Source organism: Microtus pennsylvanicus, chromosome 8 (genome assembly GCF_037038515.1).
Source record: "Microtus pennsylvanicus isolate mMicPen1 chromosome 8, mMicPen1.hap1, whole genome shotgun sequence".
Classification (NCBI taxonomy): domain Eukaryota; kingdom Metazoa; phylum Chordata; class Mammalia; order Rodentia; family Cricetidae; genus Microtus; species Microtus pennsylvanicus.
The window spans coordinates 23,781,303-23,793,582 of NC_134586.1; the positions used below are offsets into that span (position 1 = coordinate 23,781,303).

The 12,280-nt window shown below is 53.2% G+C and overlaps 1 protein-coding gene across 1 annotated transcript; it reads left to right on the forward strand.

The window, feature by feature from the left end:
• The first annotated feature begins 7,871 nt into the window (after positions 1-7,871).
• On the forward strand, positions 7,872-12,174 carry Ptms (parathymosin). Its single transcript, XM_075982788.1, has 5 exons — positions 7,872-8,307; positions 10,894-10,965; positions 11,162-11,240; positions 11,406-11,467; positions 11,628-12,174. The coding sequence occupies exons 1-5, from the start codon at positions 8,263-8,265 to the stop codon at positions 11,676-11,678; spliced, it is 309 nt and encodes a 102-aa protein (XP_075838903.1). The 5' UTR covers positions 7,872-8,262; the 3' UTR covers positions 11,679-12,174.
• Positions 12,175-12,280: the final 106 nt, after the last annotated feature.

The window sequence follows — 12,280 nt, forward strand, 5'->3', positions numbered from 1 at the left end:
TCTTAAACTGACCACGAACTCCCTAAAGAGAACCTGAGTTTCTGATCCTCTTTACCCCACCTCTCAAGGACTAGGATTATGTGGAGGGGCTACCACACCTAGTTTATGAGTAACAAGTACCCAACTCAGGACTTCATGCATGAGATTATAACATCTCCAGTCCAAGAGCTAGCCATATTTCCAAGTGTTAAGTAATCATGTGTCTATTGTATTGAAAAGAACAGATGACGTCTCCCAGGGCTGGCAGTGTAGGGCAAGGGTAGAGCACGTGCCTGCTATGCGTAAAGCCCGTGTTCCAGGTATAACACTATTTAAGTGCAGAGTTGGGAAGCACCTATAAATGCTTTCTTTCTTTCTTTCTTTCTTTCTTCCTTCCTTCCTTCCTTCCTTCCTTCCTTCCTTCCTTCCTTCCTTTCTTTCTTTCTTTGGAAGCATCTATAAATGTTTTCTCTCCCCCCCCCCCCTCTCTCTCTCTCTCTCTCTCCTTGAGACAGGGTTTCTCTGTGTACAGGACTGTGTACAGTCCTGGCTGTCCTGGAGCTCACTCTGTAGCCCAGGCTGGCCTCAAACTCACAGAGATCCACCTGCCTCTGCCTCCTCTGCTGAGATCAAAGGTGTGCGTCCCCACTGCCTGGCTAAATCCTATCTTTTTTTCTTCTTCTTTTTTTTTTTTTTTACAGATTTTTCTGACAGTCTAAAAAGGCATTTTGAAGAGTAAATATGAGGGAGAATTTGAGATAACAGCAGCGCTGGACCAGAGTCAGTGCCTCTAGGAGCACAAATGAAGGAGGGGACAGAGTGAGAAAAGTCAGCCGACTAAAGAGCAAGGCTTGGTGGCACACGTCCGTAACCCCAGCATTCAGGAAGCTGAAGCAGAAGAATAAATACAAGTTTGAGGCCAGCCTAGTCTACGTAGCTAAACCCTGCCTCAAAATGAAAGCCAGCCAAAGGTTCTGAAGAAGCACAATGGTGAAACTGATACTTCACCAAGGAGAAAGTTCCGGAAGGCATGTAAGAGCACTAAAATTCTCCTAGGACAAGGCCAGCCTAAATAGAGGGAATCTGGCGACATAGAAAGTTCAAGGACAGTCTAGGCTACACGGGAAAACCTGCTTCAAAGAAGCAGAAGCAGCATGGTGATATGGTTCAGCTAGTGGAACACTCGTCACACAGGCTAGCATGTGTGAGTCCTGGGTTCGGTTCCCAGTGCTGTGTAAAAATGGTCTTGGTGGTACATTCTATAATCCCTGCTGTAATTAGGAGAAGAGTCTGGGGTACAAGAGACTGTCTCAAAACAAAAACATATAAACAGCCGGGGAGCCGGGCGGTGGTGGCGCACGCCTTTAATCCCAGCACTCGGGAGGCAGAGGCAGGCGATCTCTGTGAGTTCGAGACCAGCCTGGTCTACAAGAGCTAGTTCCAGGACAAGCTCCAAAGCCACAGAGAAACCCTGTCTCAAAAAAAAAACCAAAATAAAAAAACAAAAAACAGCCAGGGATATATGTGGGTGGCACAGCTCCTGAAGCACGAGGTCTCAGATTCTATTCTTAGCAAATCGAGAGAAAAACGAACTCTTATACTTCATCAAATTTTAATTGACCTCTTAGTAGCTCTTAGGGACTGTGGAATATAGTGGAGAGAGAAAACTGAAAGAAACAGACATGATTCCATGGAGGCTGGAGAGATGGCTCAGCGGTTAAGAGCACCGACTGATCTTCCATAGTACCCAGGCTCAGCTCCCATGGCAACTCACAACTGTCTGGAAATCCATCAGGTTACCTGAAACTTCCCAGGGCAAAACACCAATGCACATAAAATAGAAATAAATAAACAATTTAAAAAACCAAACATGCACGATCCCTGTCTGAATGATTTTAGACCAAGAGCTTGTTACAGCCTAGGGGCTACTGCAGAGATGGGGTTGCTCTTCTTGAGGACCCGAGTTCCATTCCCAACACCTGTAAGTCCAGATAGGAGTTAGATCAGGAACCTTTTTCTCTGAGGGACTACAGGTAAGTGGTGCGCAGACATATATGCAGGAGAAACACTCACATACAAGAAAAATAACTACAAAAATTATTTAAAGTACAGCCGAAAAGGGATGGAATCTGATCATTCATTGGCCTGTATCCCAGCAGTCAGCCTCAGAGCTCTGGTTTTACAAGTGTGGGCCCTCACATCTGCTTCAAGATTTAAGTTTGAGCAGAGCACGGTGGCGCTTGCTTTTCATCTCAGCACTTGCGAGTCAGAGGTAGGTGGATCTCTGAGTTTGAGGCCAGTCTGATCTTCATAATGAGCAGGAAAAACCCTGTCTCAAAACATTAAAAAAAAAAGCTTGATATGGACATACAATGGAAATTTAAACTTCTTTAGCTAAAATTGACTTATATCAGAGTAGAATTTTGATGGTGGATAAGACAAATTAAACTAATTTTTAAACTTAATAATCATTTCCATTTTCTCTTCCAACCAGACTAATCACATATGATGTGACTGTTTTAAAAGTGATTTCTTTCTTTTTTTAAAAAATATTTATTTATTTAGTATACAATGTTCTGCCTGTATGCCTACAGGCCAGAAGAGGGCGCCAGACCTCATTACAGATGGTTGTGAGCCACCATGTGGTTGCTGGGAATTGAACTCAGGACCTTTGGAAGAGCAGGCAATGCTCTTAACCACTGAGCCATCTCTCCAGCCCCCGAGTGATTTCTTTCTTTTTTTTTTTTTGAATTTTCGAGACAGGGTTTCTCCATAGTTTTTGGTTCCTGTCCTGGAACTAGCTCTTGTAGCCCAGGCTGGCCTCGAACTCACAGAGATCCGCCTGCCTCTGCCTCCGGAGTGCTGGGATTAATGGCGTGTGCCACCACTGCCCGGCAAGTAATTTTTTTTTTTTGATCACTTTTCTTTAGATGGGTTCTTGCCAGAGCTGGCATGAAATTCACTATGCAGACTGAATTTGAGGCACTCGCTCCTCCTGCCTCAGGCTCCAGACCACTGAGATCACAGAGCTGTGTTACCACGTCCTGCTTTGTGAAAGCTACTTTTCTTCTCGTTTGCTTGTCTGTTGGAACAGAATCTTACATAGCCCCAGCCTGGCTTCACCTCCAACTGTGTATGTAAGATAAGCCTTTAACTACTGATCCTCCTGCCTCCACTTCTCAAGCATGGGAATTACAGTCTTGTGGCTCCATGCCCCCCATATGTGTGTGTATATATATACACACACTGCTGCAGACAAAAGACTCAGACATTCTATGGGCTGGAGTCCTGGGCTGAATAAAAAGGAGAAAGTGAGGGGCCTGGAGAGATGGCTCGAGGGTTCAAAGCATTTGCAGTTCTAGCCAGAAGGCCCAAGTTCAGTTCTCAGCACCCAGGTCCAGTTGCTCTCAACGCCAGTAGCTCCAGCTTCCGGAAATCCAAGTCCTCTTCAGAACTCCAAGGGCACCTGAACATGCCTTTAGCATACACACAATTTCAGCACCGGGAGGGCAGCAGCAGGAAGCTCTTTGTCTGAGGCCAGCTAGGTCTACATAAGAAGTTCCAGGACATGCTGGGTGGTGGTGGCGGCATACACCTTAATCCCAGCACTCGGGAGGCAGAGGCAGACGGATCTCTGTGAGTTGGAGGCCAGCCTGGTCTACAAGAGCTAGTTCCAGAACAGGCTACAAAGCTACAGAGAAACCCTGTCTCAAAACATCCCCCCCCCCAAAAGGGGGGGAGGAATGGGGGTAATGGGGTTGTGGGAAGCCACTAGAGAGGTAGCTCAGCTATTAAGAGCACTTACTGCTCTTCCTGAGGACCTGGTTTGAGTCCCAGCACCCACACTGAGGCTCACACTCCAGTTGCAGGGTTTCACACACCCTCATCTGGCCTCCTCTGGGGAACGAGGAACACAAGCAGTGCAGACACGCATGCTGGCGAAACATCCACACATATACAATAAAAATAAAAGGACGACGTGCTGGACGGTGATGGAGCACACCTTTAATCCCAACGCTCAGGACACAGACGCGGATGCGGATGAGGAGCTCCGAGCTGGAGACAGACGCGGACACAGTTGTGGAGCTCCGGCTGGAGACCAGCCTGGTCTATAGAGTGAGTTCCAGGACAGACAGGGCTACACAGAGAAACCCTGTCTCGAAAACAAGCTAACATAAATGCAGTGAGTATAAGTGTGCCCTGTTCCCTCCTGTCTGTGAACGTAACGAAGGCTGCTACCTCTTGCTCCCACTACCACACAGTCTCCCCTGCCATGGAAAAGGAAAAGCCAGAAAGATGGAAAAGTCACTTGTCCACTAAGACCGATCTGAGTTTGATCCCCAGGATCCACCGGCAGAAGGAGAAAAACAATTCTCACGGCTGTGTTCTGATTTCTGCTCAAGCACACACATACAACAAATGTAATAAAAAAAATTTATATCAAAAGCTTGGCTAACTTCTCTCTCCACTCTCCTTACTTGGAGTTAAAAAAATTAATATAAAGGAAAAACAGGGAATAAGAAAGAGGTCACTGGGAGTGAAATAAGGATTTAATTTAGGGTGAGGGAGATGGCCCAACTTCTGTCTTTCATCCTCAGTGATAGGTTTTCTTAGCACTCACCTGAGATAAACATACACACTGACATCCACTACAAACACCCCAGGAAGCTGCACTCACACACACACACACACACACACACACACACACACACACACACCAGGAAGCTGGAGACTTCACTAAGAACACACACATCAGGAAGCTGCACTAACACAAACACACACATACACACACACACACACCAGGAAGCTGGAGACTTCACTAAGAATACATACACACCAGGAAGCTGCACTAACACAAACACACACACACACACACACACCAGGAAGCTGCACTAACACAAACACACACACATACACACACACACACAACAGGAAGCTGCACTAACACAAACACACACACACACACCAGGAAGCTAAAGACTTCACTAAGAATGAGTTTGAAGCAATTAGAAAGGAACACCTTCCACACTTGGTAGCAAGACCAACTTCTAGGAACTCAGCCAGATGCCATGGCTTCCAGGGGCTCTGATCTTTTCTTCTCACCTGGCCTCTCCTTTTTCCCACTTCCAGAAAATGTGTAAGTACAGGTCCCCCCCCCCCCTTCAACTCGTTGGAAATTTCTCAATTGGACTGTAGAGTAACAGTTCTAGGAATAGGCAGGCCTCCACAAACCTCAGAAGTACTTCTGAACGGAGCAAGTGTTGGCACTTAACGCTACTGACCCAGGGCACAGCGACAGACCATAAAGGCCCGTCCTGGTGGGTTCTCAATATTCCATCCCCTCCAAATTCACCCTAAGCTTCCCAGCTGTTTCCATAAAGCCAAACTTTAGGAGTCTGATCTGTGGTCTAACCAGATAGGAAAAGACGATGGGAGCTTCCTCCACGTAGGAGTGTCTTTAGATGCGGCCCTATCACCCTGTAGCATTCCCCCAAGTCCCGGCAGACCCTAATGTCCAGGCTCTTTTAGATGGCCATGCAGTCCCTCGGGCCTTGGGGCAGGATTCCCATTCTCTGCCTCGCCATCTCCCTGGAATTTTCCACTGCAGCTGCCTCCGCTCCCAGACACCCCTCCCTGGGCAAAATTCCCGGTTCCCTGGCTCCCTCCGCCTCCCCTTCCCTAATCACACCTCATTCCCACCCCCAGGCTTGAGGCCCAGCCCACAGTCCAGCCCACTCCCCATGGTCCGTCCCACACCTCCCAGTAACTCTGGAGGCCCCATTTAGAGAAATGGGAAAGTAGGCCCTTTATGTGAAGGTGAACTAGAGGGTCCTACATCTCTTTCCTAGGCTGGAGAGAAACGACAGTGAAGGGGCTCGTCCCCTGTTGGGCTGGAGTTGGGGGAGTGGCCCTCCTCACATCCCCTTATAAGGCAGGGCAAGCAGTTAGGCTCCTGGATTGGCTGATTCAAATGAGCATTCCACCTGGCAACAGGGTTTCCATTGGTTCTCAGGAAAAATAGGAGAAGGTGGATGGAGGTTGTTGGTGGCGGTGATTGGAGGGAGGGGGAGGGGAGTGGAGGTGACCGGAGTTGAGGGCGGTTACCAGGGCAACAGGGTAAGAGCCCAGCAGGGTGTCCGAGACAGCAGGCGGGGCTGGAGGTGGAGTAAAGAGACCAACCCGGAGGGAGCGAGACGGGGCGGGCGTGGGGGGGGGGGGTTGGAGGGGGAAATAAATGAAGCCAGAGAGGATACAGAGATGGAATATGGTGAGAGGTTGCTAAAGACATCACTCACTGAAATCTGAGAAGCACATTGAAAAGGGGAAATGGAAAGGTATCAGAGAAAAGGTGGACGGATTCCTGCCAGGAAAAACCAGGGTGGGGCTCCCACGATTTATGAGACCAAGACGGAGAAACTGAATAGTCAGAGAAGCCAGGAGGTGTGTACCAGGGACCAAAAGATGGTGTGTGTGTGTGTGTGTGTGTGCGTGCATGTGTGTGGTGGCTCACCCACATGCTAATGATGGCGATGGAGATCAACGATGGCTTCTTTCTTTTCTAAAATTTTTTTTGGGGGCACAACAAGATGTCTCACTGTGTTGCCCTGGATGCTACCAAACTAATGGCAATCCTACTGCCTCAGCCTCCCAAGTGCTGGAATAGGTCAACTGGTTAAAAATGTTTTTATTAATGAAAATGATTTGGAAAGGTGAAGAGGAATGATTAATAGATAAGAACGGGTGCCCACCACACACCAAAGACAATCTTTTCCCAAAGCCCGGCCCTCTGCTACACCCACCTTTCTGACCTCGAATCCACATCCCAGCCCCTGCCCCCTTCTGAGATCCCAGGGTTCTCAAAATGATCCACTGCTGCTGAACCTAGGGGTGAGGAGCTGAAGACGCGAGCCCTAGGGTGTGGCGGAAACTCCAGGTGTTTGCAAAGGAGGCCGTGAGAAGACAGAAAGGCCGGGGAAAAGGGCAGCAGAGGAGAAAGAAAAGCAAAGCGAGGAGGATAGAAAGGAGATTTGGTAATCAGCTAAGTGTACAGGGGCAGGTGACTGAGTCAGGCAAGACAACGGTATTGTCTAGAGAGACGCACGCGCGCACGCACGCGGCAGAAGGAATGAGGTGTAGATGGTTGGTTGTAAGGGAGGGGTCTTGGTCAGTAAGAATGAAGAGAGTTGAAGAGAAACAGAAGGAGCAGGCAAATAAAAGTGAGGTGAGACATGTGACAGGTAAGAAGACAGAGAAAGAAGCAGCAGAGATCAGATGCCTCTGGCTCCCCTCAGATCAAGGAAACAGACGGGAAGGAACCCGCCAAGGACCACAAAAGTCAGGTCCAACCTATGAAAGGTCCAGGCTGTCCTTTGCATTTGCCCTTTGCTCCTCAAGGCCACCTAGAGAAAGCGGACAAGAGCGAGAAATGGAAGTGGCTCGGCAGCCTTGTTCCCCTTCTTTCCGCTTTTGGTTTCTCAAATACCTGCCCAGCTTTTCCATCTGCGCCTTCCCCCCCTACATTATGCCCCCTCCCCCGCCCTTTAGTAAAATTTCACCCGCCCTTTAGTAAAATTTCAGGGCTTCGAGGAGGTCAGCAGGAGTCTGGCCACCTCTCCAGTACGCCCCCAGGAGTCAGACTCCAGCTTCGCAGGCAGTAGGCTGGCAATTGGAGCGGTGTCTCCCCGCTAGAACCCCACCCCTTCCCACCTCCTCGCCCCACTCCGCTCTCTCCAGAGCCGTCAGTCACTCCATTGCCCCCTCCCGGTCTTGTCCTTCCTCCCGCCCCGCTCGCTCTCCCGCCCTTCGCTTTCATCCTCCTATCCCCACCTCTCCAACCTCCTCTTTCATCCCCCTCCCCTCTCCTCTCCTCCCCGCTCCCGCCTGCCCCACCCCTGGGAAGCCCCTCCCGTCGGGCAGCGCCGCCTTAAAAGCGGGTTCCCTTGCCGGGGGCGGCAGCGGCTGGTCGGCGGCAGCTCTGCTGGTGCGGGGGCGGCTAGCAGGACCGAGCGACCGCGACCGGAGCGTGCCGGCCACCGCCCGCATCACCCTCCCGCCCGCCCTCCGGACGGCCGCAGCTCTGCGGGTCTAGCTCGGGACCTACCCCCGCCCCACCCCGCGCGCCTCTGCCGCCTCTTGCAGCGAGCCTGCTTGCCGAGCGGCCGTCGCTGCCACTGTCGCCGCCGCCACCGCGCCAAGTTCCGGCCGCGGCCACCCTCCGCCGTCCAGGGCCCCTCCGCCTCGGCCCCGGGACCCCGGCTCCCCGCCAGCCCCGGCCCCGGCACCATGTCGGAGAAGAGCGTGGAGGCAGCGGCCGAGCTGAGCGCCAAGGTACGGGCAGGGGCGGCGGCGGCCCGGAACCCCGGCGGCCCCGGGATCGGCGCGGTCGTTCGCGCCCGGTCGCCCCCGACGGCCCCGAGCGGCCCTGGCGCCGGGTCCCCACGGACCCCGCTGCGCCCTCCCCCCGCTCGGAGCCCGGCGCTGCCTACCGCGCTCGGCGCCTGCCAGCGCCCTCTAGCGGCCCAGCGCGCGTTGGCTCGGGCCTCGCCGCCCGGCCCCGCCATCCCCACCCCTCTCGTGCCCCGCCGCGCCCGCCGCGGCCCGGTCCGCCCTCCCGTCGGGAGAGCGGCGCGTCCCGCCTCCCGGGCCCGGTGTCCGTGCCGCGGCTCCAGGTCTCTTAACACTATGACCTCACCTTTCCTCCGCTAAGCGGTTTGGGATCCTCAAGTGTAAACAGGACTCTCGGGGGAGGCTACTCCTCGGCCCCTCCCCTCGCGGCCCGACCGTCTGTGCTCGTCCCCGGAGGGCTGCGCCTCTCTTGCACCCTCTTTTCTGCCCATCCTCATTCGTTCTCCCTCCACCACCGACTTCCAGTTTTCTCTTTATTGCCTCCCCTCATGTCGAATCCCTAAAAATCAAAAAGGTGGAGAGAACAGCCTTCGAAAAAGCCGAAGCTCAGCATCGCCTGACCATACGTCAAGCTGTCTTTGCTCTCAGCAGCTGCCTTTCCCGGCCTCATCCCTTTGCCCTTGTCTCTCTTCCAGCCTTCCTCTAATTTCCCCAGGGATACTGCGGAGTGTCGCTTAGGGAAATTAATGCGGCCAAGCTTGGGGGCTGGGAGCCTTGTCTCTTTTTTGGGGGGGGGAGACAGTATAGTTCTGGAGGCTCAAGTGGAAGCGGGGGATCTAATAGCATGAAAGGCAGTGGGAGAGGGGACATGTGAGATTTGACAAGGTGTGCCTGTGTAGCCCTCCGGTGGGTTGTGCGGTGGCATGTGACTTCACTGAGTAGGCGTCTTTGTATGTCTGAGATCCAGCGAGTGTGTGGGACTGCCCGTGTCAGTTACATGTGTGCATGTGGAGACTGAGATGTTCCGGAGGCATGAGGCCGCTTTGTGAATGCCGAGTGGCTGGCTACACTGGTCCTGTGAGAGTGTGCCAGAATGCCCAAACATTGGGCCATGTGTCTCTAGAGCGCGTGGGCGCTCCCCTGTAGAGTTGGTGTTAGCCTGTCTGAGCTTGTGTACCCGTGTAGAGGTCAGAGAGCTGCTCAACGCTGGCGGCAGGTCTCATACCCTCCTGGAAAAGAGATCATGGGAGGACAGTGACCAGAAGGACAGGACCCGGGAGCAGAGGGGCCAGTCCTGTGGACTTTGGTCTCTGGAAGTCTCCCTTCCCCTCACCCCTCCCTCAACCCCGATGGGAAACTCAGGCCAGGGCCTGACACAAGCTATGCTGACTTAGTCCCTGCCTGGCCCAGGATGTAAGGGAAAGCTCACCTGGTAGAACAAGTGCCAGATCCACCATGTGACAGAAATGACAGCAAAGCAGAATGAAGAAGGAACCTGCCTGGAGCCAGAGGGCCAAGCGTTCTTGTGCTCGGCTCTCCTAAAGGGAGAAGAGAGCCCGGTGTCCCCAGGCCGGTCATTTGGCACCAAGTCCCTCTTCTACCCCAGTCTTGTTCAAGAAAGGACACGTCCTTCTGGGACGATCTACTTGTGAAAACTCCGACCCACTTGGGATCCTGCACCCTAGAGTTGCATACTAACATGAGATAAGATCATAGGAGAATGTGTACCTGCCAAGGAGTGTGATGGGGGAAAAGCAGAGTCTGCATGGGATAGGAAGGCTCCTCTGTCCAGAGGGGCTTACCCACCGGAACAGTTCCCTCTGTCGGGGCACCTGCTGGGATCTCAGGATGAAGGGGAGGGCAGTGGGGGGGAGGCTCTCTATAGGTAACACCCACCTTCCCATTCAGGCACAGACTTCGCTGTGCTGGCTCCTTCCTGTGTCTTTTACCAGACTTTCCCTTTATGCCCACTGAAAATGGCCACTTCTACTCACCCATCCCAGTGGAGAGGAGGGGACACCGAAACTGTCCCGTTGGGGATAGGAACTGATGTGGAAACATGCTAGGGTGATCTTCACACCCCTGTGCTGCTTGGCCAAGTAGGAACGGAAAGATTAGGGAGACACAGACAGGGAAACAAAGGCCTCAGAAGCTGAAGGGGACGCTGGGAGGGTGCCCAGGGGAGAGAGTACTTAGGCAAAGGCCCCTGAGGAAGACAAAAGGCCGAGCAGGGCAGGCAGAGAGGGTGAAGGGGGTGGAGCGTCGAAGCTGCCAGCAGATGGGGATTTGCTTTGTGGAGCTCAACTCTTAAGCCAGGAGAGGTCTGGAAGAACTTGACAGGGTGGGAGCTTCAGTTACTCTTGGCTGCTTGCTCCCCTTCCCCATTTTCCAACTCCCCTTGGGTCTTGGGGAAGAAAGTCTGGTACCTGCCAATTACGGCCCTGAGGACTTTAAACTGTGACCACTTTTCACCCAACACCTTTGACCTAGCTGCAGGGTTGGAGAAACAGACTGGGGGACTCAAGGTTGTGCACCCTTAGTGCTGAAAGGTGACCTTCTACCTTGCAGGACCTGAAGGAAAAGAAGGAGAAAGTGGAGGAGAAAGCTGGCCGGAAAGAACGGAAGAAAGAAGTAGTGGAGGTGTGGAGACCGCAGGCAGAAGATGGTCCCACTTTGTCCCAGCGTCCTTCCTACCTTCTCTTGCCTTCCTGGGGGTGTGGGGGTCCTGCCTTTCTCTTGATTCCCCCCTCATTCTTTCCCTACCCTGAGTCTTTTTATCACCCAGTGGGTGGCCACACTGCCAGCCTGACCACTCTCCTTGTCTTGGTACCCACAGGAGGAGGAGAATGGAGCTGAGGAGGAAGAAGAAGAAACTGCTGAGGATGGAGAAGATGATGATGAAGGAGATGAAGAAGGTAGGGAGGGGCAGGGGAAGCTGGACTGGAAAAGCTAAGGCTCATAGGAGCAGAGGCAGGGAGCAGTTGAAGACCAGAAGTCAGGCTGAGGGGAACTATGGATTGGTTGTGGGTCTGTGCCCGGAGCCGCCCATCTTCCCCATTGACTTGTTTCTGGCTCTTCAGATGAGGAAGAAGAAGAGGAGGAGGATGAAGGCCCAGTGCGAAAGAGAACTGCTGAAGAGGAGGTTTGACTGGGTTGGGACCCGAGGGACTGTCAAGAACATAGCAGGGCCCTTTGGAGTCGGACCCAGGTCCTTGTGGCACAGGCAGGGGCTGGAGCAGGGCCAGCAGGAAGAGGGGGAGGTCCCCTTTGTACAGCAACCTCAACTCTTATCCTTTCCACAGGATGAAGCAGATCCCAAGAGGCAGAAGACAGAAAATGGGGCGTCGGCATGAGCCCCTGCCTGTGGGCTTGGGGATGGGAGGCCCCTCAGGTCCTGGAGGTGGGGCAGGAACACACACATACAGCCCCCCTTCTCCTGGCTCCCTGCTCTGGCCCTGCCCCAGAGCTGTGACCCTTGTCCTTCCACCCAGCCTCATTTCCATCTCTCCAGACACTGCTCCTCCACCCTCACTGCCATCGGTCCAGCTCCTGATCCGCCTCACCTGAGCTCCCCAGCCGGCCCTCACTTGCCCCCTTGCATTCCTGGTTCTTCCCTGCCTCCCTCACCAGCCCATCTGTCCCAGCCCCTTGCAAAGCCTGTCCTTACCCTCTGCACCCCCAGCCTCTCAACCTGCCCTTCTCTCTCCTGCCTGATCCCTGGGTCTCCCTCAGATTCCCTCTCAGACAGCGCCAGGCCGGGGTGGGGCCGGGGTTGGGGTCAAGCCCCGAAGCTGCCCCCTCCCCTTTTTGTATAATTTAATAAAGAAACGGTCGCGCTTCTGTTTTTAACCTGTCTCCTGATTTCCCGTGGTCCACTCAGTGCTTGAAAGGGTAGAGAAGGGGTGGCTGACCCCATATCCGGTTGGCAGAAGATACAACCAGCCCTCCGGGATGG